The sequence below is a fragment of the Manacus vitellinus genome, unplaced genomic scaffold, assembly GCF_001715985.3.
Source record: "Manacus vitellinus isolate BGI_N305 unplaced genomic scaffold, ASM171598v3 scaffold_31_pilon, whole genome shotgun sequence".
NCBI lineage: Eukaryota > Metazoa > Chordata > Aves > Passeriformes > Pipridae > Manacus > Manacus vitellinus.
In genome coordinates, this window is record NW_021940379.1 from 5328302 (window position 1) to 5354045 (window position 25744).

Here is a 25744-nt window from a genome sequence, read left to right on the forward strand (position 1 = left end):
TTATTTCTGTGACTGGAGTGGAAACACTGAAAGATGAGATGGGGAGGAAGAATCAACTAAGCCTTTGAGTCACTACAAGGCCTTGTCCCTTTGATGAGAAGTGTCAGATTAATCTTCATAAATGGTCATAATTACTTGTGCCTGGAGCTCAGCCAAGTCATTCCAAATAAAAATTAAATTATACAACTGATTGCATGTTCAGCCTCATCTCCAAAGTGTTAGAGCCACCATGGCCCTACAGAAACATGCTGACATTTACTGTATGCTTGTAATAGGATAACAGACTTTGGCCTAAATAGTGAGTAGGATAACCTAGTAATTATTGATTATGTTTTTCCTTAAATAATAGTTTTCCTAAAGCTTGCCTGTAGAGCCTGTCACAGTTGCTGTCAGACCCCTAATTTCTTTGGTAATCTGCAGATTCCTCTCCCTTCTTCATTAAACTCAGTTTTAACTATCCCTCGTCAGATGGGAAATTTATGAATGCTTTTGAAAAACTTAAGAATTTGGAGGAAAAATAGTGCAATTAATTAAGTTCACTTAGCAGAAAAGGGGTAAGTACCCAGACACAAAGCTGATGCCATCTAATACCAGAAGCAATGCTCCTCTTGGAGGTCCTGAGAACAGCACCAGTCCTTCAGAGGAAGGAACACTTATAAAAGGTAAATCTTCATCAATCTCACAGAATTCCATTTAGCAGGAAGAACCCAGCTCTTTCCTGTGCCTGTATGTGCTTTGGAAAATAATGACACAGACATGAAACACTACAGGTTCACCCCCAGATCAGATGACTGGAAGAACAGACACTGACAGAAAAATTATGTGGTCCCTGTTCTGCTCCTTATGCAGCTTCCACCACCTTAATATTAGGCTTTTTTAGCTGGTTATAAATGGGATATTCCAGAAACAGGGCATATGGAGCTTTTAAAACAATGTTAGAAAAGGAAATTACTGTTTCCTCATATGAGACTGCGCTTACTTCTTTAGTTATTCCAATTTTAAATCATATTAAGTAAAGTAATAGCTGAAGCATCTACACTGATTTATCTGGGCAAAGATAGGTCAGCTTGCACTCTGCTACATTATCTGACAAAACTAACAGGGTGCCAGAGGACATTTAGAAATCTAATACCACTCCACTGTATCCTTAGGAAATAAAGGCTAAAGAACAAAATATTTGTAGTATAGTTTTATTCACCTAGAAACAAAGGATCAAAAGTCACAGCATGGAAGTTCATTTTATTTTGTAAACTCATTTAAAAAAATGTCCATGTACAAAATAAGGACATTTTAACAACATAATTGCAGACAAAGGAAACTATAAAAATTCAACACATTAATAAAAAGGTTTTTATTTTCTTTCTGCATAATTCCTTGCACCTTCCACACCAGTCTGCACACAACCTGAAGTACAATTGTTAGAATCAGTAAAATTCAAGAGGCTGAACATAAAACCATTGGCTCTGCTGGAGGAATGTGTTGCTGAAAGGTACAAACCCTGTTAGCTAAAAGGAAGAGGCAAGACTGAAGGGACTGGCTGAGGCTGCTAAATGGTTATTGCGCATTGATCTGCTGAGAATTCCAGCTCACTTGGCTTCCTGCAAATATTTAGGCTATTCCTTAGGGGAGTAACAGACTTAGACTGAACAGGGCTTTGTCCAGAGGTGTGCGTTGTCCTAATACAGGTTCAAAAATAAAAACACTTCTGAAGTTAAACAACTGCAGTCCCAACAGGTGTTAATTGTGCACCGAAATTTACAGCAGTTGTCTAACAAGCTACTGGGATATATAATTCAGTCTTCAGTATTGGATACTTCTGACTGCAAGTTTGGACTTAAACCCTTGATACGCTGCCAGCAGAAGGTTGATTATAAAATCATATTTGTTTTTAATCTGACCTAATTTATAATTTAATTTGTCCCTGTTTCTCCCCCCAAAACGACTCTCGGTATTGAAAGTTTATTCTTGTAACCACGAGCTGAGGTTTCTGTAAAACAGTTTTCTGTCCTGTGTCCTCAACACAGGCTTGAGACTGTCGAGTGTTTCTCCAGCTCCACTGCTCTCCACCGAGCAGAGCTTTTGGGTCAGGAACAGTCCATGTCACATGTGACTCCTTATACTCCATTTCCCAGTGTAAGTGTCCCAGCTTTGAAGAGTTAAGTAAACATCTCCCAAATGAGCAAAGAGCAACTCGAATGCCTGGAGTTAATCCACTTCCAAGGTTTGTTTGTCCTCTGCCAGGACGTAGTGCAAGAAACAGCCCCACCAACATAAGGCACTTACCTACGTTACACGAGGGGGGCAGGGGAGAGAACTCCTGGGGCATGCAAGTCTGGGGAGATCCCACTGGAGAAAACAAGAGCCTGGGGGCTCTGGGAGTGCTGCCACTTCCTTGGGTGCTGCTGCAACAAAGGCTGCTCTGCAACAGGGGTCAGATCCTCCCGTTGGCAGCGGCTTCATTCCCCTTCGACTTCTGGTGGTCGTATTTCACAGAAACAATCAGGAAGAGCAAGAGGGTGGCTCCTTGGATAGCAGCCAGCAAAAAAAAATAATAGTTTAATTGGCAGCCGTTAATGTTACCTAGAAAGAAGTGGGGAGGGAAAAATAAACATTAGTAAAGGCTATACAAATAGAAATGTGAATCTCTTCGGGTTTAAGTGGTGAAGACCTTCCAGCAAAACACGGGCAAAGCCAAATCAAATCAGGTTTCCATCTAGCAGCAGTTTCATTTTTAATTATCCAGAGCAAAAAGTGGCCCTGCTGAGGAAGGTGTGCACAGTACAAGGAGTGCTCTCTTTGTGGTCCAATACCTTAGACGAAGTAAAAAGAAAAAAAAACCAAAAAAACCCCCACAAACCATCAAAAACCCTAAAACAACAAAAAACAACAAAAAAAAAAACAAACACAAAAACCCCCTCAAAAAACCCAAACCAAACCAACAAAAAACCCCCAAAACAAACCAAAACCAACCAAACAAAAAACCCAAACCATAAAAAACCACCAAAGCCCCCCAAAAATGAAAGCTTTTAAGGAAAGAGTTTGGCAACTCCACAGATACAATGAAAGCCTTTACTGCAATTGTTTCTCAGCCTTCTTTGGGGACAAAGTTTAGAGTTCATGAAAACATACATGGTTTCTTTGTGGTTCACCTTTGACGCTCCCTCAAAGCTGTTACCAATTAGTGATGATAAAATGTGACACATGAAATAATGTTAAATTAAGAAAGCCCATTGCTAAAACTTTTCTGTTCAGAAATGTGCACTACCTATTGCTGTACTTCCAAGAACAATATATTGTGGCTCATTTCCAACGTGCCCCATGAGCCACAGCCAATGGGACCATTATGATTATCAAATAGGGTGCAGAGAGTAAAACAGTGATGTACACATGGATCCTAACAAGCTGTTCATGCAGCATGCCCATAAAATGTTCAGATCAAATTACTTTAATTACTGAAACTTAAGATTCAATTAAAGGAACTTATAATAAAACGCAATAAAATTAAACAGAGGCTTTCCCTGACATTTAAAATACAATATCCACGTGAATCTCCATTCCAGGAGCAGACATGTTTAAAGAGTAGTAATTATCCTTTATGAGATGGGATATTAAACCCAGGAAATCTTAGTTCTTGTAGGAGAAACAAGTCATTCCAATGGCAGGAACCAACACTGAAGTGCCAGCAGAGAGTTACCTCCAATGGTATTGAGAGTGGGCAGACAGAGCAGAAACTGGGGGCATGTTCTTATAGGCAAGAGGCTAAAAAAGCACCATCATTAATTTGTATGAAATTATAATCCTCCTTATCAGCTGAATTATCTCTGTAGGGAGCTGCAGAAAAAGATGCTTTTCTAATCTTAAAATTGACAGGGGAAAAAAAAGTCTCAATATGAGGAAATTTTCATTTGGTGAGGGCACTTCCATAAAGTTCAGGCTAGCTGTCACCTTTTGCAGTTTTTTGAAGAACAACTTAAAACCCACAGATGACGACTTGTGGCACATGTCCTGACCGAGATAACGTTACTTTGTGGTAGATGCAAATCAAGTTTAAATGGCAAATTCTCTCATACCACATTTAAAGTTAAAGTTTAGGCTGCACTTTTAAGCCGTGTACACACAGTAGGTCTAGCATATGTTTTAAGAACTTTTCACACTCCTTCTGCTGGAACTAATTAGCCCATAGAGGATGGTGGGATTTTCTGAAATTCCCAAGGTGCCACCTACTGGTGCCAGTAATTATTTTTAACTTCCACTGGCAATACATAGCAGATGATTTGTTGGACTTTAAAGTGTATAAATAGCTAGCAGACAGAAATGCAAAATTAACTCAGGGTAATTTCAATGAAGTCACTTGAAACGAGGAAGCTGAATAATCACTAAGAGAGAGAGATGGGTACATTTTACTTCCCATAACCATAGAAAGTAATTTCAGTACTTGATACCAAATATATTCTTCTTCTGCACCTAATTTAAATATTTTTTTACTAAAATGCAAGTATTTGCAAGTAATTTCTAGTGATAAAATGCAGTAACAGCTGAGCAGGCAACTGACAGGAGCCAAACTATTAAACATGTGTTTCCCATGTTATCATGAGGGCAACGCATCATTTTGCATGATCAATTATTTCATACTTATGTGCAAAATGAAACTTTGTCTTTAACAGTTCAGTGTCCTTAATGCTTGCTTAACTAAGGGAAGCCTTCTACTTTATAGCCTATGAATACACTGAGAAATACACTTACCAAAATCCGTGTGATTACTCATCCAGCCAATTTCTTTAATAGACACCAGTGCCAACAATCCAGAGCCAACGAACGATCCAATCCCCGAGAAGAAAAAAAACAGCCCCATAATGGCACTCTGCATGGATTTGGGAGCAGCTGAATATGCAAATTCTAGACCTGTATTAAAAGATGTAAAAAAAAATGCTACTGGGAGATCTAGGAAACAGAAGTAAATTGTTCTACTTTAGTGCTATGGAAGTTACAGGTGTGCAGTGAATCCCTATCAGTTCCCAGGTCCCTCTAATTGCTTTATGAACCCTGTTAAAGGTCATCAATATATCAACCCATCACATGGGCAACATCTGAGACACACACTTTGATCTTATTAATATTACATGTGTAAAATCAAGAAATCTCCTGAGCCAACATATTCATTTTTCTGTCTAAGATTATCCTCAAAGAAATGTATTAAACTGACTCTAATCTGCCAAGTTCCACGTTCCCCTTCTCCCTCGTTTCTGTACTCCCTGTCTGCTGTGCAGTATTTACAAAGCACGTGGCATTCCCTGCTGAGAACAAAGTGCTCAAGAACTGAAGGGCACTCTTGCACTGGCCATGAACATTTATTTCTCACAGATTCGGTGTCTGGATCTCTGAATGTGCAGACAGAGAAATTAATTGCAAGTGGAAAGGCAGTAATTAGTTTTACCTTCATTTTGATCTAGAAATCTCTGAGCTCATTGCTTGCTAGCCTATTCTTTTTAAGACTTGTAGATAAGGGGTTTCAACTTTAAACTGTCTTTACTCAAATTTCAGCCAATAAACCCAAGAAAAACATACCAGTGACCATCAATCTGAAAATGTGTGCTACTGAACTGAGCACCAACAGAACACACTGGGTTAGGCTCTGCCATGCAAAGACTAATGTCCATGATTAACTCCTTTTTAGAATAATACCCCTGTCAAAAATCAAATGGGATTATTCACAAGAGACAGTCAAATACATTCTCTGCAGAGCTGTTTTTGACAGGTGAGATGCTTGTTTCAAAAGAGTCTGCTTCACACTGAAAATTAATGCTACCTCATCTAGCATTTTTCTTGGCAAAGAGAGCATTATAGACCTGAGCATTGCATAAATCTTGCATTACAGACTGAAAACTGCAGAGCTCTTATGTCTTGCATAATAAAGGTATGCTTTACTTACACCATTACTGGTATTTGACTTTTGCTACTCCCGACAGGCTTTAATAGAAACACACTGGCATTTTTTTCCAAGAGAAGGATTAACACTCCAAGCCAGACAGGCCCATTTGCCTGTTGTGAGGGAGGAACTTGGTTCTTGTAGGAGAACCAGAACTGTGTGTTCTCACTGATCCAACCCTGAGAAATCACTGGGAAACAACAACTGCATCTCTTTTCCTGTGCAAAGCACATTACAAAGGCCAACAACAACCTGTGTGGGAGGGCAGGAGGGAACTGAAACACTCCTCACCCAACTCAGCTGTGCTAGTTCCTGGGAATTCAAACTGTAACCAGAGACTGGCTACAGAGATGGAGAGACATCTGCAAAAGGGCAAAATTATATTTACTTTGAGAACTAAAAATGCCTTTTTTCTTTTCCCCTAGGCTTTGGGGGGGTTATCTGAATATAAAAAATTCAGATATTTCAAGGAGTATTTATCTGGCCATTCTCACTTCAAGAAAAAAAAAAAAAGCAGATTACTCTCCAGATGCAGTAGTTTGTTTTTAAGTTTCTTGTTAAGTTATCAGAGCTGCCATCAGTCTCCAGAGCCTCAGTCACATTTTGGTCACCAGGCTTCTGTACATTTTGTACAAGTTAAGCTCAAGTATAACACAGGAAAGGATCTGGACTATGTTTTCTCTTGTTCATTTTACAGATATACTGGATGTGAGTGTTCCTGCTGGAAAAAGATCTTAAGATTCAAAACAAAACCCAAAATGGGTGTTAACACCGTTGGCACTTTTTGCAACAAAACAAGGCACATTTCTAAACTTGAATAATTTTCCCAGCCACGCTAATATTTAATCTGGCAGAAAGAATATCAAATCTTTTCTTTGCCTTCAGAGCTTCTCTGCCCTGCTGGCAGCCATTGATAATGATTTCATGCTACCTCAAACAAGCATTTCTGAAATTAAACCCTCTCGGTGGTGTTGTCATGTGAGATTACAATTCCCAGCTAAACAGGGGTGTGTTAGAAGGATTGACAGAATAATACAAAAGATTAATGCAGTGCCTGTCATCTTTTTAAAGGTACCTCTTGTGTAACTAATGTGGCTTAATAAGAATATGCTTAGTTTTACAGTAAACAAAAAAGCAAACGTATGTTTCAGCTCTTGTGATATTTAGCCCCTTTTTGTTCACAACAAACATTTCCACATCACTATAGCTTTGTAACTGTTAACAGTTTGCTTATTTTAAAGCTGAGTTTCATAGCACAATAGATGCCTTTATCAGATTTAATATCAAATTGGTAAAATATACTCTCAAGTCTTCAGAGGCCTTCTTTAAAATATTAAGAATTATGTTTAGATAACAATCAGAAGGCAGGAGAAGAATCTTTGCAAAAAAATCAAATGAAAGTGCAGTACACAAAGCAATTAAGCTCTCCATAGAATTTCTGGTACATTTTTCCTAACAATGACCAAGAGTTTTTGAAGTTACAAAGCTGTTGGTACAGACCCAGCAGTGCAGAACAGCAGAGTATTCACATTAGAATTGTGTAAGCCTTAAAAACTTGACTTCTCATGAAGTCCACTAAAGCATTTGAAAAAACCAACCCTCAGTTTGGAGTTCAACAAATAGAATTCTTCAAGTCCTTGACCTTTCCACAACCTGCAGATAGTTGTTTTTTCCTTGCAAACATGTATAAACTAGTAATAGCACCTGACAGAGAAACAAGACTGTGTAAGAGGGAAGACATTGATTTATTTTTGCAGGAACACTTGTAATTCTGATAAGTCATCTGTTTATCTGAGTTCAGATTTAACTGGCACGATTGCTAAAGTTGTAATTCTAAGTAACTCATTTTACTCTTTTGCTAAAAATGCTAAATTAAGCAAGACTCCATCTTCAGATTTCTGTGTGTTAGGATTTGTGACAGGTACTGTTCACACATAATGAAATGCACACTGATACAGCACAGCAGTGACATATTGACTGTACTGCTAAAGCAGAATTTCCATTCAAGAACCTAAAGTGTCTAATATCTTGGCTCTTAGTGTGCTTTGAAGATAACAAACTCTCTCAAGCAAATTAATCCATGGATTTTCCTGTACATCACTGGGGGAGGGGACACACCACTTCAGCCATTCAACACTTCAGGTCCAGGTACTGACTGCTGGAGGACAGGGAGTGAAGAAATAGGAAAGCTCAGAGCAAATGAGCAGATAAGGATAAAAAAAAAACAAAACCAAGCAAACCAAACTCCACATTTTTCTTCTACTTGCCAAGCAATCCAAGCACCTTGTTTTACTGTCTAACAACTGTGATGACAGCAGGACACATGTAACCAGAAACCTGAGGGAGCAGAAGTTTTCTGTTCCACTTAGAGGGGAACAAATGGGCCATGTGACAGCTGGGGCCACCACCAGCCAGATCTTACAGAATTAGAGAATCTCATTTTAACCCACTGTGCTCGCCCAGGAATGAAAGTCACCTCCCACAGGGGAAATGAAACCAGGAGGTTCTGTCACAAGGAATCGAGGAAAAAGAGCTGCCTGTAACCCCAGTTTGAATGGGTGATCTTCCCAGTTCACTATTTCAAAGAGCATTGCAACACGTTAATAAGTAACTATAGTTAAGCAAAAGCTAAATGATTTTTACATCAAGTCACTGGAGGAGTTCTAACATATTAAACAGAACTGCTGAGCTACCTGATGTAAGTAGTATCAGAGTAGCTACTTCTACTCCCATGAAAGGTTTCTGTTATTGGTGACCAGGCATTGCTGCCAAATATTAGATGTGCAAACACTGTGCTAAGAGATTCCCAGTAGCATTTCACTTCTTTAATCCCAGTACACCAGCATCAGACATGCCACAGTGACAACAGGTGAGCTGCCTGTGCTCTCCTCCTGCTGATGAGCCCTGCAGGTCTAGGAAACAGCCCAGAAAATCAGATTTTATAGTCCTACTCACCCTCTCCTCCCACTTCAATTTCAGCCTAAAAATCAATACAATCACATAGCTGTTCTATGTACATAACAAAGAACAGGATTAGAAGTCTAAGATGTCTTGCATTTGTTCAAGACAGGCAAAATTTGAACAGTGTTTCAGTCTGCCTGGTATCTAAAACCACTACAGAAAAACTGATCTATACATGAAGTAGACAAAACAGTATCAAAGTAGCTACTTCGTTATGAATATTCACAAAACCTCTTCTTATTTCAGAGATGTAAAAACTCCAGTAATGTGAATTTAAACTGGTGGTAAGTCTTTCTAAAGATGGTTTATTTCTTCCCTTTCCCCTCACAAAGGTGTTTCCACTTACTACTTGACTTTCTAAACTGTAGCACAGTTTTTAAGCCAAAAAAATTGCAAAGCACAAACTGTATCTGCAACACAGAGGAACATTCAGAGGACACAAAACTGCATTAAAATACAATATTGAAAGAGTATATTGTTTTCCATTAGGGCTCGAAAATATCCAATGCTAACTGGATGCCACACAAATATTTTAAGTGTTGCTCTGCTTGAAATTCAATTCTGAAAACAAAGTCATAAATAGTCAGTTTTCAAATGTGCAAGACAGTAGTGTGTTTTGCCACTTCAGATTAAGTTATATTGTATAATAATGTATTTGGAAACATTAGAGCTTACTTATAATGATTTGAGAAGTATCTATATTCTACAGTTCCGTCATTTAGGATAGACATAAAAGCAAATTTAAAACAAAGACTCTTACCTGCTATACTTGCAAATATTTCACTGAATCCAATCAGCACATATTGAGGAATCTGCCACCATATTGGCAAATCTGCAGCATGGTATGTAACATTTCCAATTGTCTGATTAATTGTTTTAACCTTTACAATTTTCAGTCTGTTGCTTTCCAGAATTCCTATGTGAAGGAAAAAAAAAAAATTTACCTAAGACACAAATATTGTTTCTTCATATTAAGAATTAAATTAGGATTCAGCCCTGAACTGCAATTATAAATTATACAATAGGAATATGTATTTATTTCCTAACAGAAAGCATTTCAGACTACTTTTGCCACTGTTATTTCAAGACATACAGTTGTTCTGCCATAGAATTAGTCATTATATGCTTATTCAGTACCAATAATTATACAAATTGCTAATAACACTTAACTCTTTTCTGGATGGATCAGCTGAGAGCTTTTTCATACACACTGTGCTGGGGTTTTTTTTTAAGACAATCTCATTTTCACAAACTACTACTTTGCTGTGTTGAACCATTTCACCTGCCACCATAGTATTAATAAATTAGAAACCATTTTGCTTATCAAAATGGCTACACTAGTCCTGTAGAACGATGAAAACCCTCTATGAATATGATTATGACCTTTATGTGACACTTTTCATCCGAAGAGAGCCAAAAGCTCATTAGAGCTTGATTTACAAGCAAGACATTGCATAGAAAGTACTTCATACAGAATGAAAAATAGACATGATAGTGTAAAATATAAGCACTTTTAGCTTGCTCAACACAACAGTTTAGAGCAGAAAGTGAATATCAAATAGCACTGTAGGGTTTTGTTGAAGTTGCCCAGATTAAACGACTGGGCTCAGCGTTACAGAATAGCTCATGGTTAATAAAACTCCCTGCTTCACCCCAAAAAGGACCTCTATAAAAGAACTCTCAATATCCTTGGAAATAAGGTGAATTTATTCATCACCAATTCAGAGGAGCAGGACTGAGTCAATGATGCAGCTTCCTACAGTGGGTGTTACCCACACGGCCTCCCTTTAGTGCCTGTCACTTTTGGTCTCTCCCTGCTCACTGAGCCAAGACCTGACCTAATCTTGGGGCACAAAATATCCCTCCTGTTACAAAAAAACCAATTGTACAGAGCTTAAACATGATGCTTCATGGATATCACACCATGTAGGTGTGATTATGTACAAGCAATTACATCTGCTTCCTCACCTCTGGCTTTGTCTTTCCTAGAGGCAGAGAAGGATGACATGGACATTTAATATTTAATATGTTGGCTGAACCACTCTGAACCCTATTGACAGCACATACAACTTCTAATGCACAGCCTAATATCTGTTCTCCCATTTCTTCACAAATCTGTGACAGAGAAACCCTGAGGGGACCAGCCAGATCCCATCTCTGGGCTAAGGGACAATGCCAAAGGAAAGGACTGATGTTTGCCAAAACCACCTCCTACCATGACATGCAGTTTTCTTATTAATCCTGGTCATGGCAAGGGACCCAAGCTGAGCAGGAAGCATGAGGAAAGCTCCCCAGAGTCCCTATATACAGTCTGCAGGTGAGGCCACAGCTAAACAAGTGTATCTTTAGCTCTTCATCTACCTCAGTGCCCTCTGAACTACGAGGAGCTGATGTAATTAAAATAAAGCTGGATTTCTTGATGGGTTTGTATTTTATACAGCTGCCAAACTTTTTAGTGTGGAACTTAATTAAAATGTAAAAAAAGCAGTACAGTCATCTAAGAGCTCAGACATAATTTCATTCATATACATTCAACACAAAAATATTGCACCTCAAAACATCTAATGATCCTTAATGTGTTTATATTTCTCACAACATAAGCAGATTTAGGAGGCATTTAGCCACATAGGAACATAATTAAAATATACCAAACCTTGCCATAAATTTATCTTCAAAGTACTTCAGAATCTAGAATCTATTGAGTCTTCCTTAGACTTTGATAGACAAGCTTCATGTTCAATCTTACAGATTTAGTAGTTAAAATAATCTTAAATTCTTGCTATAATGGCTTAAACTCTATAAATGAAGTAGATTTTCCAGTTGGATAACCTTAAATATTGCTACTAAGAATTTATGATAAAATGTATGAAGCACAGCAGATGTTCATTAAATCTAATCAGTTGTATTTTTACACAGTTTGTAAAATATTTTAAATAATCTCGACAATCTAATAGGCAGCCTGAGTAGTGTCCACAACTAATGCCTGTTAAATAAGTTAAAATGGAAATATGGCACAAACAAATCATTAGGATATTTCCATGATTGCAAGTTCTTAACATCATCATATGCTGAAGATTTTAATCAGTCTCTCTCTCTAAAGCAGAAATGGTTGGAAGTAATACTGTATTTTAAGAATATTAAAATATGGCAGCTATAAATATCATTTAATGAAAAAATAAAAATTCTATGAAACATATAAACCAACAGTTTTCCACCCTGCTAGAAATAAACAGTTTCCTACACCCCAAATTTGTGGCAACTGAAGCTCTTAAATTCCTCTTATGATGAAGAGATATTAAGTTACTCCAAAAGGTTAAACTTTCCAAACAGATTGCAAAGAATTCACCTTTTCAGCTTCTACTGTGGAAGAGCTGGGGAGGATCAAACCCACAAAATCATGTGTTACATTTGTAGGTGAACAGAAAAACTGGCATTTAAAATTTTCCAGAATTCTGCTGTAGGAACCCATTCCCCAACTCGGCTACCACAGCTCAATGTGCTTTTCCCCCCACTACTAATAAAGACAGATATTGCTGGTTTTCAATTCCCTTATATGTGAGCCTAAGTTCTATTTAAAGAGCTGACATTTAACTGTTTTACATCATCCTCTTTTGCAGTACCAGTGTTCTAAGAAACATGGAATAAGAGAAACACTCCTATTTTAAGTTTAAATGACTTTGCTTAAAGAACTTTCCTTGCCCACACACAAAGTGACCTTGGCCTAATAAGGTAATTATCTCTCTCATTGAAAGAAATCTTAATAGCCATATAAAGTGTCCCTCTCCCTAAAATATGGGGCATCACAAGTGCTGAAATTCATTTATTTAATGCTATAATGCTTTATCAATATGTTCATTTCAGTGATGCTAGTGAAGGCTATGGATTCCACGAAGCATTGCTCAGAGATGTTCAGTTCCACATCAGCAGCGTTTAACAACCTTAAATCATCTCAAAAGCAGCTGATTTATGGTTCCAGCAGACTTGCCATCTTTTCCCTTTCAAGCTACAGCTAAGCTATTTTACACTACACTAATTCCCAAACATTAGGGCACATTAAAGGTAGGGCAGAAAAAACCCCAAAGTGGGAGGAAACTCTTGTGCAGCCATAACCTAACTTCATTACTTTAGATAAAGGGAAAGGTAAAATTTCACCTTTTTGATATTTGGAAGTTAGAATGTATGAAGAAACATACTTATTTCTGAACCAATTTGTTTTTCAGGATAAATAAATTCTCAACTTCAAGATCAAGTGTTAATAAATCAGACAACAGGGACTTCCACAATACTGTAAATTTATTTTGAGAGGACTAACAGCCTTGTTCAGGCAACTCACTGATCATGAAGGGAAGGCATTTGGCCAGAAAACAAATAGTTCTCCAATACCAAGTGTACTAGAAAGTAACACTCTATGTGAAAACCTTGACTAACAGGCTGGTTTTGAAGGGTACATGCAAAGTCTACTTCAGGCAGGAAAAATGGTCCAATTTTATTGCAAAGGTTCAAAACAGTTTAGTAAGTTTTTGGATACAATCAAATTGGATTTCATGCAGTTGCATTCCAACTATCCCATGAAAATGAGATCTGAAAACGCTGAACTAAAGATTCACAAAGGTTTTTAAAAAATGCTGTTGCAAGTAGTTGAATAATTCATTATGTATGTAGATCTCAAAACTGTCTCCTTACCTGCAGCAAAGGCAGAACACATGACAAAGAACATTCCAACTGCAATCCTCTTCAGTGAGGATGGGAGCAGGCCATTCCTCTTTAAAATGGGGTCCACCAATTTATCTTTTAAGGGTATTAGGATCAGAATAAGCACTGCATCAAACATGGTCAACCAGGCTGCTGGAAACTTAAAGGGTAGATGGCTCAAGTTAGCAATTCCATACTTAAAGAGTTGATTTTTACTATTATTTTACAAAAAAAAAGAGATTTGTGATTGAACACTTTGATCCAAAACAAAGCACCGTGCATTGACAGACACTGTGAAAAGAAAAATGAGAGTGTGTGAAAGCTGAGGAAAACATTCAGCTATTCAGGTTTTCCTTTAGTCTGGCTGTTCATAAATCTGTGAGCTCAGAAGCACAAGTGACTCCTCACCACAGCAACTCCACCACTATTGTACATTCTCCCTCTCCAGACACACCTCCAGCTGTGCTGAGGTGGGCGTTAGTTTTGGTGCTGTTGTTTTTGTTTTGGGGGGGGAGGATGCTCTGAACATCAAGTGTTCAGAGCAAAAAGGTTCTTTTCACAAAAGCAAATAATAGTGCACACAGTTCCAAGGAAAATGAGGACTAAGGAAATTACTGGGCAGATGAAGAAAGTACTCTCAGAAAGCAAAACGCAGAACTCGGAGATGTTTTGCAAAGGATTTTTTATAAGATCTCTAGGTTTCAGAGGGCTCCTATTTTAGATGCTTACTCTGAATTAATTTTTGTTAAAGCAAAATTTAACTATCTAAACTAAGCCTGTATGAAGTCCTTTTGACAGCTGAGATGGCTATTAGCATTATCACAACATCTGAGTGTTTCTGCATAAATCCTGACATACAAACAAAAAACCCAAACAAAACCAACCGACCAACCAACCAACCCCAAAAAAATATAAAACAAAACAAAAAAAACCCCAACAAAACAAAACAACCAGATTCCCCAAAGGCTACAAACCTCAACCACTGCAAATCCCTCAAAGACCCAAGGCCTCAGCCTCTGACACACTGTGGGCACACAGCTCTCCCTGCAGACAAGAACTCCACTGATTTACAAAGGGAATAACAGTCTAGGTTGGTTATATAAAGACATCCAGCAGTTTGATACATAAGGTTGTGTACATTACTTAGCAATGGTCACATGCTTTGAAAAATGCCCAGTGAATTCTGCTGAGTTAGGCAAATTCTTGCTTATTTTGAAGTTTTGCAAAATTGTAACTGCCAATTTTCCTCCCTCTCCCACTCACCTTTCCCTTTGCTTCAAATATCACACCAGCAGTAACCTGTGTCACAGTTTGTACAGAGACTGATTTGTGTAATTAGAGTCAAGGATGTAGGAATTTTTTGTCATTGCTAAATCTGGTAAGAAAGATGAGAAATACCAAATGCCTCTGGCACTGCTGTATTTCACCCAATCAATCACTTGGGTTTGGGGTTTTTTTTGTTTAAAATGTATGCTTTCCATTTTCTACTCTATCAGGAGCCTGCAGATTAAAGGGCATACACATATTTCACTCTTTTCATATCAAGAGGAAATATGCTTTTCTTAGTATTGGGCAGAGGTGCCTGCAAGAGCTTAAGGAAAACCTGACAAGGTACAATGTAAATGTTATATTACTGCTCCTTCTCCTAATTACCTCAAATCACTACATAAAGGAGATTGCAGGTCAGCATCCTTCAGGTAGACCACATACCACAGAAGACAGCAAAACCAAATTAACTTAGCTGTCTTATGCTGTTAGATCAGAACAAAGTATTTCTAAATAAAGCAACACAACTGATGTGCTGCAGAGAAAGGAGCCAGTCACTCTTAGGGCAGGACAGAAAATCATTCTTTAGATGTATCGAGACATTGTTCCATCATCCTTGCCTCAAACAGTGTTTAAGTAAACACTACAAACAGGCAACTAACTTTTAAATCCACACTTTTGTTAGAAAAAGTGGTATTTTAATGTCTTTTCAGGAAAACCAGTGAAAGCCATTATTTTTTGAACTAATTTAATTAAACATAATGCTTAATTACAACTTGAAACAATTCTAATGCTCAGTTTGATAACCAAAGCTCCACGTTCACTTCTACACAATAAACATTCAGACTGACAATATTTTTATTTTTAATATTCAGTCTGACAATGGGACTCTGAACTCCTGTGTGCACTTTGTTAGAAGAAAATAATCCACTTCTCTAGTCCATGTTATAAAAAGGCATCACATGGTTCATAATAACACAAAGTAGACCTGTTAATAACTTATATTCATACTTTTTGGGTTTACTTCTCTATACCATTCCTGCAGGTACATGATGACAGCCTTTCTTGGAAAATATTGATTGAACAACTTCTTATGATTCAAGGTAAAGTGATTATTGATTAAGCAGTATAAAGTAACAAATGTATCCCAGATTCCAAATACTAATGCATCAGTTAAGGAGGGGTATTCCTACTGAGCTTGCAGGAATGCTTCTGTCCTACTTTGGAAACTTAGGGAATAGAGATTTATAAGCTTTCTTCAAAGGTCAGACTTGGTCCACTGAAGGATGAAGACACTCTTAATTAAAGCAGTGAGAGCTACCTGAACACATTCAGAACAGGATGGTGTGGACTCCACACACTTGTTGGTGTAACAAAACCCCTGTAATGTGCCCCATGGTTCTAAATGCCCAGTGGATTTGGCCACCAGTTCCCCTTAGGCACTACCTGACCTTGCTGGAATTTTTGTACAACACTTACCTCATTTGCATTTCAGCTAAAGAAAACATACTTTTTAAGGTGTTTTGCTCTGCTTACCGTGTGGATGGAGTTGGTGTCATTTGGGATCTCAGGAATTTTCAGATGGAGACTTTGCAATACATATGTTGTCTGCATCTAGAATTAAAAAAGATGGGTTGACATTACTTGGAGAAGGAGCGCTGAGAGCGAGGTATTTTTAATAATTAACAATGATTATACCAGAGGTAGAGTGCTAACACAGCAAAGCAAAGAGAATTATTGTTGGAACATTACAAAATTTTTATTTACATTTACAAAATCTGAGTCTTAACTACAGCTTTAATGATTTCATTTTCTTTTTTATTATTAGGTCAAAATATTACTTGAGAGTTTTCTCAAAGAGCCATTTGTCATCTCTCACCTTCAAGGTAAGTTTCACATTTATGAGAGAGCCCTCAGAAAAAGTGTTAGATTAGAAATGATGTTTTTTTTTTTTTTAGACATGTAAAATACAACTGTAACCATTTGGAACTACTCACTTGAAAATACACTGTCCAGTAAGGTATTAAAGCCAGGAAGACAGGGATAATCTTGACAAGAGCTTTTACATCTTCTACTTTATCTTCTCTGAAGGGGCCCCCCCGAGACAGCTTGGCCATCTCAAACAGGCTTTGCTTGCGAGGCTGGTGAAGAACTCCCTGGCCTTCACTTTGGAAAAGAATTGGAAATGTTTAGTTAAACAACAAAAACTGACACGACTGGCAATCCTGTGACACTTCATTATAAACAGCTTATGCATTTCCAGAGTAACTCATGCAAGTTACAGCAACACAACTAGGCTGGAACGGGTCACAGGAGGTGAAAACATAAGATGAAACCTGTTATGAAGGTTTCCTTATTTCCCATCCTCCTCCTGCCCCAGCCCTAAAAAACTGGCATTCCAATAGGCAGAACTTAGAATAACCTGTAGTTTGTGATATTGTTTGTTAAACGAATTAATTATGGTAATTGAATTGTTTCTCAGTCTGAGTACCTGAAACCTGACATCTCTTATCAGGGATTCAAGCACCAGTATTCCATGGGCATCTCTTAAGTGTGGAAAAACTCTGGAGGCCCATCAAGCCACTTACAATATTAAATGCAGATGGCAGTGGTTTTCAAATCAGAAGGCACCCATAAACATATCTAACAGAGAAGTTAATTCATGCTTAGAAGCAGCATAGCCAGGTTATGTTACAGTTTCAGAAACTCTGAACTGGCAGGACACTGCACTCAGCTGAAAACAGCAGATTTATCTTGCACCATGGAGATCCAGTGACCTCAAAATGTGCCTCTCTCATCCCAAAACTCCCAGAAAATATCTCCAGGACTCCAACTTTCCAGTTCTAAAAGCAGACCTGCATGTTCTAATGCAGTCTCTGGTGTGACTCACTACCAGCTAGTTTGAACTAACTAGTTCCAGCTCCTGGGTTGATTTGCTGAATTTGGGTGATACAGAAGAGCTCAGCACAAACCTGCTGGTTGAACGTTCCATGTGTGTCTTCTTGGAGCAGCAGGAATATGTGAGGATTTTGAACATGTCTGTGAAAGCACTGCCATCAGGGGGTTTGGTGATGAAGAAACTCTGACCACATAAGAAAACCATGAAGGAAATCCCAATGCAGACTGTTGGGATACTGTATCCAATAACAAAGCTCACGTTCTGTTGGATGTATGCAATGCCTCCCAGAGACAGAATAGCTCCCAAATTAATGCTCCAATAAAACCAATTAAAAAATCTTCTCGTGGCTTCCGGGCCCCGATCTTTGACCTGAGAAAGATTAAAAGCAAGTCATTCAGTTTCTGAAGAAAATGAAGCCTGTTTATTAGAATTCAATCAAGTTCAATGCACTGAAGAGTTCAGGTTTCATTTAGAGTCACACTGGAATGATTTAAGTGTTTTGGGCTTCACATGGTATTTGATGAAATGACACCTCACTGAGCTACACCATTAAGGGAATAACTTTCTAGAAGCCCAGCACAGGGATAAAAAAAGCCAGGTACTCCTGAATGACAGCTTCCCCAGAGAGACCATTCTTAGTTCTACTGTACTGACTCTCATTTGGTCATTTCTCTACACAAAGCTCACTCAGATTAACATCCCATAGTCCACAGAAGCTCAAGTAACTATTTTTAGTAAACAAAAACTTACCTAAAAATTCATGTATTGCAGTAATTGCAATACACATAACAGTGAACTGTACTCCATTTTCTAAACCTCAAATGAATACTTGGTAATTAAACAACAACTTTAAAGTTTAACCCAGTCCTAAAGCTTATCATCAGCACATAAATGGAGGACTTGTCATTCTGACCTTTAAAAAAACCCAAAACTAAATCTGGGTTGCCTGAGTGTCACAAGGCCCCTGTAAACATTTTTCCCTCTAAGCCAGCACTGTTCATAGTGTTATTTTTCTGCTTGAAGCTCTCAGTGTCAGTAAAGACATGCCTGGTTTATAGAATTATCCTGTACAGTTTTCAGCATCACTCTTTATTACTGCCTACCAAAAGTCACCCCATGTCTTGTAATGGAGTCACAGGAACCCAGCATCACTCCTAAGAGGTGATGTAAGAGAAATTATGCAAGTTAAATTTTGAGACACATTAAAAAGATCAACTAGTCTGCAGAAGAATTCCTAATAGTGTATTTGTCAGTGGTTTATGACTGAAAGGCCATTAACAGTGACTAGCAAGTCAGTGCCATGCACCAGCCTTGCTGAGTCAGTTAACTTTCATCTGCAATTGCAAATTTCTCCTCCTTGTTTGCCAGATCTTTAAAAGATCCATGTTTAGTTTGCAATATGAAAAGCAAGCTGTGTCTTGAAATAAGTTTTTAACATTGTCAGTTGTGATTTACAGCTTCAGGTTTCTCAGTGGTGCACAAACCCATCTGTATCATTTAGTCAAGCCCAACAAAAGAAATATTTAGTCATTTTTTCCTGTGCATAGTTAATGGCATTGTTGGGCACTCAGGTACATCTGTTACCACATCAAATACAATCCTGGAGATAAATCTAAGAAATTCTCCCTCTCTAATTTCAACTAGGTACTCATTTCCTAATTCTAATAATCATCACCTGCAGTAGTGTATCAATCCAGGAATTCCCTCCCTCTAATCCCCAGACAGCAGCAGGATATTAGCAAACAATTACATGGAACACAGTGCTCCAACTTGTCTAAAGCGTTACGATCTGTTTTATGAAGTTTCCATTTCTTCATCATAAAGTCTCGGTTCTCTTATTTCTGCAAAGAAAATGACTTCTCATCCTCCCTCTTACACATGACCTTGCTGACATCTGTACAAAGGAAAGCTGGGACAAGAGAGCAAACTTTGATACAGGTAAGAACAGGGCAAGCCCAGCGTGATGCTTCTATCAAGTTCTATCCCAGCCTCCAACCATTAGCTCCTGAAAAACTTCCTAAACCAAGGATGGCTTCTCTCTATCTCCTTAATAAATGCAGCAGCTCTCCTCTCCATGAACTTGCCTAACCTGCCTCTGAACCCAGGTCAGCTTTTAGAATCCACAATATCCCCTGGCAAAGAGTTCCCCAGCTAATTACCCAGTGGGAAGCACCACCTCCCCTCGCCTGGTTTGAACCTGCCCTGGCCTGGCCTCACTAGTTTTACCCAGTTCCAGGAAACAACAGAACAAAACTGAGCTTTATCCCATTCCTGGCCCATTTCTGCCTCTCTCTCCCCCAGCCATTATTTCCACAAACCACTGTCACATCTTCCTTCTTGCTGCCTTTTCAAGGGTAGAAGCTTTAGTCTGATTCATGATTCCTTGCCTGGAGACTCCCGACCATGTCTGTGTCCCTGAAACTTCCCTCTCCATCATCCTTTCTGAAACAGAGTGACCCAAAAGGAAGGCAGTGCTCAAAGGGCAAACACGCCACAGGCTTACAACGCAAAGAATCCATTTTCTCCTTCCTCATCAAAGTAAATATATGCACTAAAAATCGCATCACAGCCACATCTGAGATGCTTCAAAGATGAAGAACTACGAAGATGTCTTGCCAAAACCAGAAAACACGGTAGAGTTAAAAGGCAGTTCTTTTCAAACATCTCATTGGCTGCCCGAAATATCAACAATATTACATTTACAGCGAATCACTCAAAATTTCCCCTGCTGGCTGCTATACCTGAGCTGTGTGACAGCACAAAACACCTTCATTATACATTTTAATAAGGGACTAAGAAGGAGAAAACCATGTCAGACTTTTATTATTTTACTTTTATCAAGCGCAAGCACTTTCCACAGAACTGCAGGAGTTCTCCTTTCCCCCGTATGTTGCATTATTTTCAATCAGCCAAGTGGAAAGAAAAATCTATCACTCCCTCTGCTCAATTGCATCTGTGCTCAAGCATAGCAGCACCCTCCTCACTCTCCTTGTGATGCCAGCACCTCCAGCTTCATTAGATTCCCAACATCCCACCAGCAACTGCAGCAGGAAAACGATGGACATAAATGGCACACGTACAGAGTGAGTCCTGCATCGAGTCAGTGCTCTGGGCTGAGGGTTCCACATCCCTGCACTGAGAGTCAGAACAGGTACATTTAAAAGATTTTGGTCCCATTGCCACAAAACAGATTAAAAAAAATAATAAAATCTGGTAAGTGTCCTTTAAATATAGACAATCCAAATGCAGAAGGAAAAGCACGGTGATGTTCTGAGTTTTGTAAATGGGACTACGGAGCCCTGGATTTCAAAATAGTAAAGGAACAGTTCTCAAAATCAAAATTTCTAATACAAACCATGTTTCAGATTGATTATGGTCAGATAAGATGTAAATATGACCACGGTTTTCATGATAAAGACTCCTGAGTGCCTGGCAGACTCTGTGATGGGAATTGTGCCACCACCAGGTTATTTACAGCCACTTTCAGCAGAGGACACATCAGCTCTGTAACTCTGCACTGCAATCCTCTAAACTCATTTAGGATACAAGGTTACCATCTTAGAATGAGAGCAAAACTTCAAATGCAACTCAAACTAAGAATGGGAGGAAGAGTAACTGGATCTTTAGTTACAACCCCCAATGAAAAGTTATGACTGACAGCAAGTTCCACAGCACAGCTGTCCTAAGGTTAATACTTAGATCTCATTGTGACTTTGAAGAAAGATGATCCTTGCTCAATTATCCCTCTCTTGGATTTTTCAACACCAACCTCTTTCTCAGGAGATGATCCAAGCAGTAGCCAAAGCAGCTGGTACAGCTTGAAAACAACAATTATACAGCTCAAATATTAAGATCGTATTAGATTTTTCTGATTATTATGGAAAGAGTCAGGGATCTGAACAGATATCGTTGCTTCTCCATAGTTCCTGTTTTAGATGCTTTGCTTTGTCACAGAGGGATTTTTTGAGCTCTCACAGATCAGTTCCAAAGAACTGGTTACTACAAGGTTTGTTATTTTTGCTGCAGCTCGTGTGTATCTGGTGCCCACCACTCCCCTGGGACATCTGATTTCTGTCATCATCTCAAGTATTTCCTAAACCCCAACATTTCAAAGTTTCAGGATGTGTCTCTCCCTCTTCGCATCATCACAGATTCAAAGCTCTGAGCTCCCATTTGACTCACATGAAAGAACAAAGATCACTCCAAAGTTATTGACAGGAGCAGTTTTCACTTGTTCCTGTGATCAACTGATGACAGTCACAAGTGACAGATGTAACAAAAACCCCCAAACTCATCCCAGTCAACTCTGAGCAACCACACAACAGAGGAAGGATGGAAACACAGAAGCTTGTCCCTGTCTTTAGCCTACAAAAGAAAGCACAATGACAACAGTTCTGTGCAGTCACATTTATAGAATCCTGACTCTCCAATCCATCACTACAGACATCAGTTATTCTTTGAGGTCATCTGGGGAGAGCTCAGTAACTGAGCTACACACCATCACTCAGTTGCTACATCATTTCAAAGTTTCAAACTAAAATTTGGCAAGTCCACATTTAAAGTCTGCTTCCTGTCCCATCTATTGTGTTTCTGGCAGAAACAGAAACAAATTATTACTGGCCACGTGAATGTCACAACTTGTTTTCAAACTGCAGAGCCTTAGATGTCCACAGGCTCCTCAGAAGTTCAACAACAGCAACAAAAAAAACCCACTCTTGCAGTTAGTGACCTTCAAATCTTTATATGTGGTTCCCCATCCTCATCCAGAGACTGGAAAATCTAAGCTCTACAAATAAATAAATAAATATCACTCTAAAGCCAGCTCTATACCAGCAATTTCCAACACTAACTGTAACAACAATTTTAGCAGAGCTGGAACATTTCTGGCAGTTATGGACTGAGAAATTTATGGACTATAAGACCAATTCAGAAGGAAACTATACTGTGGGTTAGAACTGGTGTCTCTAATCACCATAACCCAGAAAGACATTCATCTATAATTAGAACAATGATTAGGGCTGATACTAGATCAGTAGTCTGCTGCTAATTCTGCCTTCAATGTTGAAGCTAAATCAGCTTTCACAATAATGGCAAACAGTCATATTGTTTCCTAACTACAGAAAGTCACAAAATGCTACACAGAACAGGAAGTGACAGCAAAACACTTAAAAGGGGAACTGGAAAGTGCCAGGTTGTACGTATCATATGATTAGAAACATTATTCTGAGAACCATAGGTCAGATTTAGACCAGTGTGATGGATCCATCTGCAACTTCTAGAAAAACAGCTCATTTACAAACACAGTTAAGCAAAGCTGGTCTATATCTACTTTGCAGTAACTCTTCTTGCTGAGCTGACTGGCAAAAGTTACTCCATACTGACTCTACTCAGACAATTTTAGAGCACTTCTAAAGGCATCCATTTAACAGAAATTAAGAAACATCTTTCAGCTTTAGAGAAAAATAAGTACTGGAATGCAGTTTCCAGTGTTCCACAGAGGGATTCTTCTCACTGTATTAGAGCTCTCCACCCAAATTCTGTACGTACCCCAAAGCTGAAAATCTCACATGGCAATTTGAAGAGATCTGCAATGCAATGTAATTAACAGTATCTGAAAAGTGGTTGAGTCAGCTAAAGTATCTGTATAGTATATACAACTATATGCTACTCATACTTCCCTTTGTTAGGTATTTAAGGGGAAAAGGACAAATCTTATCACATCCAGCCAAAACATGTTTGGATTGCACTCTGGCCTCCCAGGAATGTGGCTCTGGGAGACAGGCTTTATTCTCAGCAATATATGTGCATCTCCCCAGCAGTTTGCTACCTTCCTATGCAGGGAGAAGGCACCCAAGAGGGCCCCAAACTGCACAAGGTAAGTGGTGTGCTGTAATTTATTTAACAATAGATAAGCCAGAAAAAGAGAGAAGGGGAAAAATTCAGTCCTCAGCAGAGCTCTGCTGATTATTATGGACCAGAAAGGAGTATTTCTTTTGCTTCACCCTACATAAATCACTGTGAATTATCAGCATACCTAACCAAAACTGCTTTCCTTGAAATCCTGGGGGAAAAGCCTTTACAAAATCCAGCTACAACAGCTACACTTCCACTGGCAATGGCTCTTCTTTTGCTCCCTTCCTGCCGTTATTTCTCTCTTACATTTAACGTTCATGAAACATTTTGGGAATAAGCAGTCAGTTTTGAAAAACACCTTACAAGATAAAGTCATATTAAAGCTATTTCACTTGATGGGCTCAGGCTGGCTCAAACAGAACCAATGCACTGGGGACACACAATCCTAGGCTATAATAATGTTTTACATATATATACTGCCTTTCACCCAGAACTCCCAAATTTGGAATACACGAAATGCCAAAGAATGAAAAATGACTGCACAACAGAGAACAGAGGAATGTTTGGCAAAGATGCTGTGGTAGATCCTCCCTCTTACAAAGAATTTCATGGCATTTCTGACACCTGCTCTAACCAGAACTCAATGGGCCAGTAAGCAGAAGTGCAACTGGATTTTCTTTGCTTTGCCACCAAGAAGGGTTTGGTTAAAAAAGCTGCTCAGTATCTGAGCATCTGAAATTCTCAGTTTGTAAAGCAGAAATTATATTTTAACATCCACAGTCAGCATAGTACCTTAGCATAAGGCTGTAAAAAAGGGACATGCACCAGAGCATTCCAGTTGCTACTAAACTCTAAGGTGCCTCTCCAGCGTTTTCCATAGGGCCACTGGGCTCTGCAGTGATGATCCAATGAATGATATCACTGAGGTGGATCCGGGGAAGGTCATCTGACAGGACATGTCCTCATGAGAACAGCCCAGGTGAAATGTCTACCACACTGAGAGCACCTTCCCACCCATCATGTGGTGCAGCATTAGCCTGCACAAAAACATTGCTCAAGGGCAATGCAGTGCACAGAGAACACCTAAAGCATAAAAAACTGTTTGTTCTCTGGCCTTCATGGATCACAGGATGATAAAGGCCTCTGACACTGCCCTAGAAGGCCCATGTCATCCTTGTCAAAGCTAAAATGTGTATCCTGATGAGCTCGGAGGTCAAATTAAGTGGGTACGAACTCCACAATGGAGGATAATTAACAATCCAACTCCTCAAGATGGTGATGGCTTAGCCAGTTCAGGGACCACAGGTAAGGCAGGGTTACCAAAGGCCATAAGGGATCAGGCACCACACAGACACCAAAACTATACCAAACAGGGCACAACTTCACGACCTGCACTTACACAGGGAACAGAGCTGGATGATCTGATCCCCTCCAAGGCTAAACACCTAGAGAGAGGCGAACCAGCAGGCACTGCCCACCCCACCAAGGCAGGCAAAGCCCCTCAGCACCACTGACAGCCACCCCTGGTCCAGACCGGCGCCCACAAGCGGCTCCAGCAGCTGCCAAACAATACCCGACCTGGTCCGCCCCGAACGGGGTGATGTTGGCCTTGACCGAGCCGACGCCCAGCCCCACGAGGACCAGTCCCACGAAGGTGGCGGTGGCGCAGTAGCGGGTGGCTCCCGCCTGGGAGCAGGGCGCCGGGGTGGCGTTGGCCGCCGGCGAGGAGCAGTTCTCCACGGGGAACAGCGGGATGTCCCCGCAGAGGCCCTGGCGGGTGTGCGGCGCGGCGATGACGGGGAAGGCCAGCATGCCCAGCAGGTACAGCGCCATGCTCAGCAGGATGGTGCCGAACTTGCCCAGCAGCGCGTCCGCCAGCCAGCCCCCGAACGGCGACACCAGGTAGGTGATGCCCATGAAGAGCAGCAGCGCCTGGCTGGCCTGGGCGCCCTCCCAGCCGTAGGGCGGCCCGTTCAGGAACAGCACCAGGTTGGAGGTGACGCCGTAGAAGGCCACCGCTCCAGCAGCTCGGCCAGCCAGCACGGCGGCGCAGGCCAGCCGCCGGCCCTGGAACCGCTGGCCGCGCCGCCGCCCGCGCTCCCCGCTGCTCAACAGGGGCTGCGCTCGCTCGGCTCGGGCTCGTCCAT

The 25744-nt window shown here is 39.8% G+C and overlaps 1 protein-coding gene across 1 annotated transcript; it reads right to left on the minus strand.

The window, feature by feature from the left end:
* Positions 1-1174: 1174 nt before the first annotated feature.
* On the minus strand, positions 1175-25744 carry SLC15A4 (solute carrier family 15 member 4). The gene is given in 9 exon segments (XM_018076470.3): positions 1175-2580; positions 4744-4902; positions 9648-9803; positions 13571-13739; positions 16382-16459; positions 16843-17011; positions 17818-18113; positions 25176-25717; positions 25720-25744. Coding segments are annotated over 9 exon segments (1743 nt in total). The 3' UTR covers positions 1175-2431.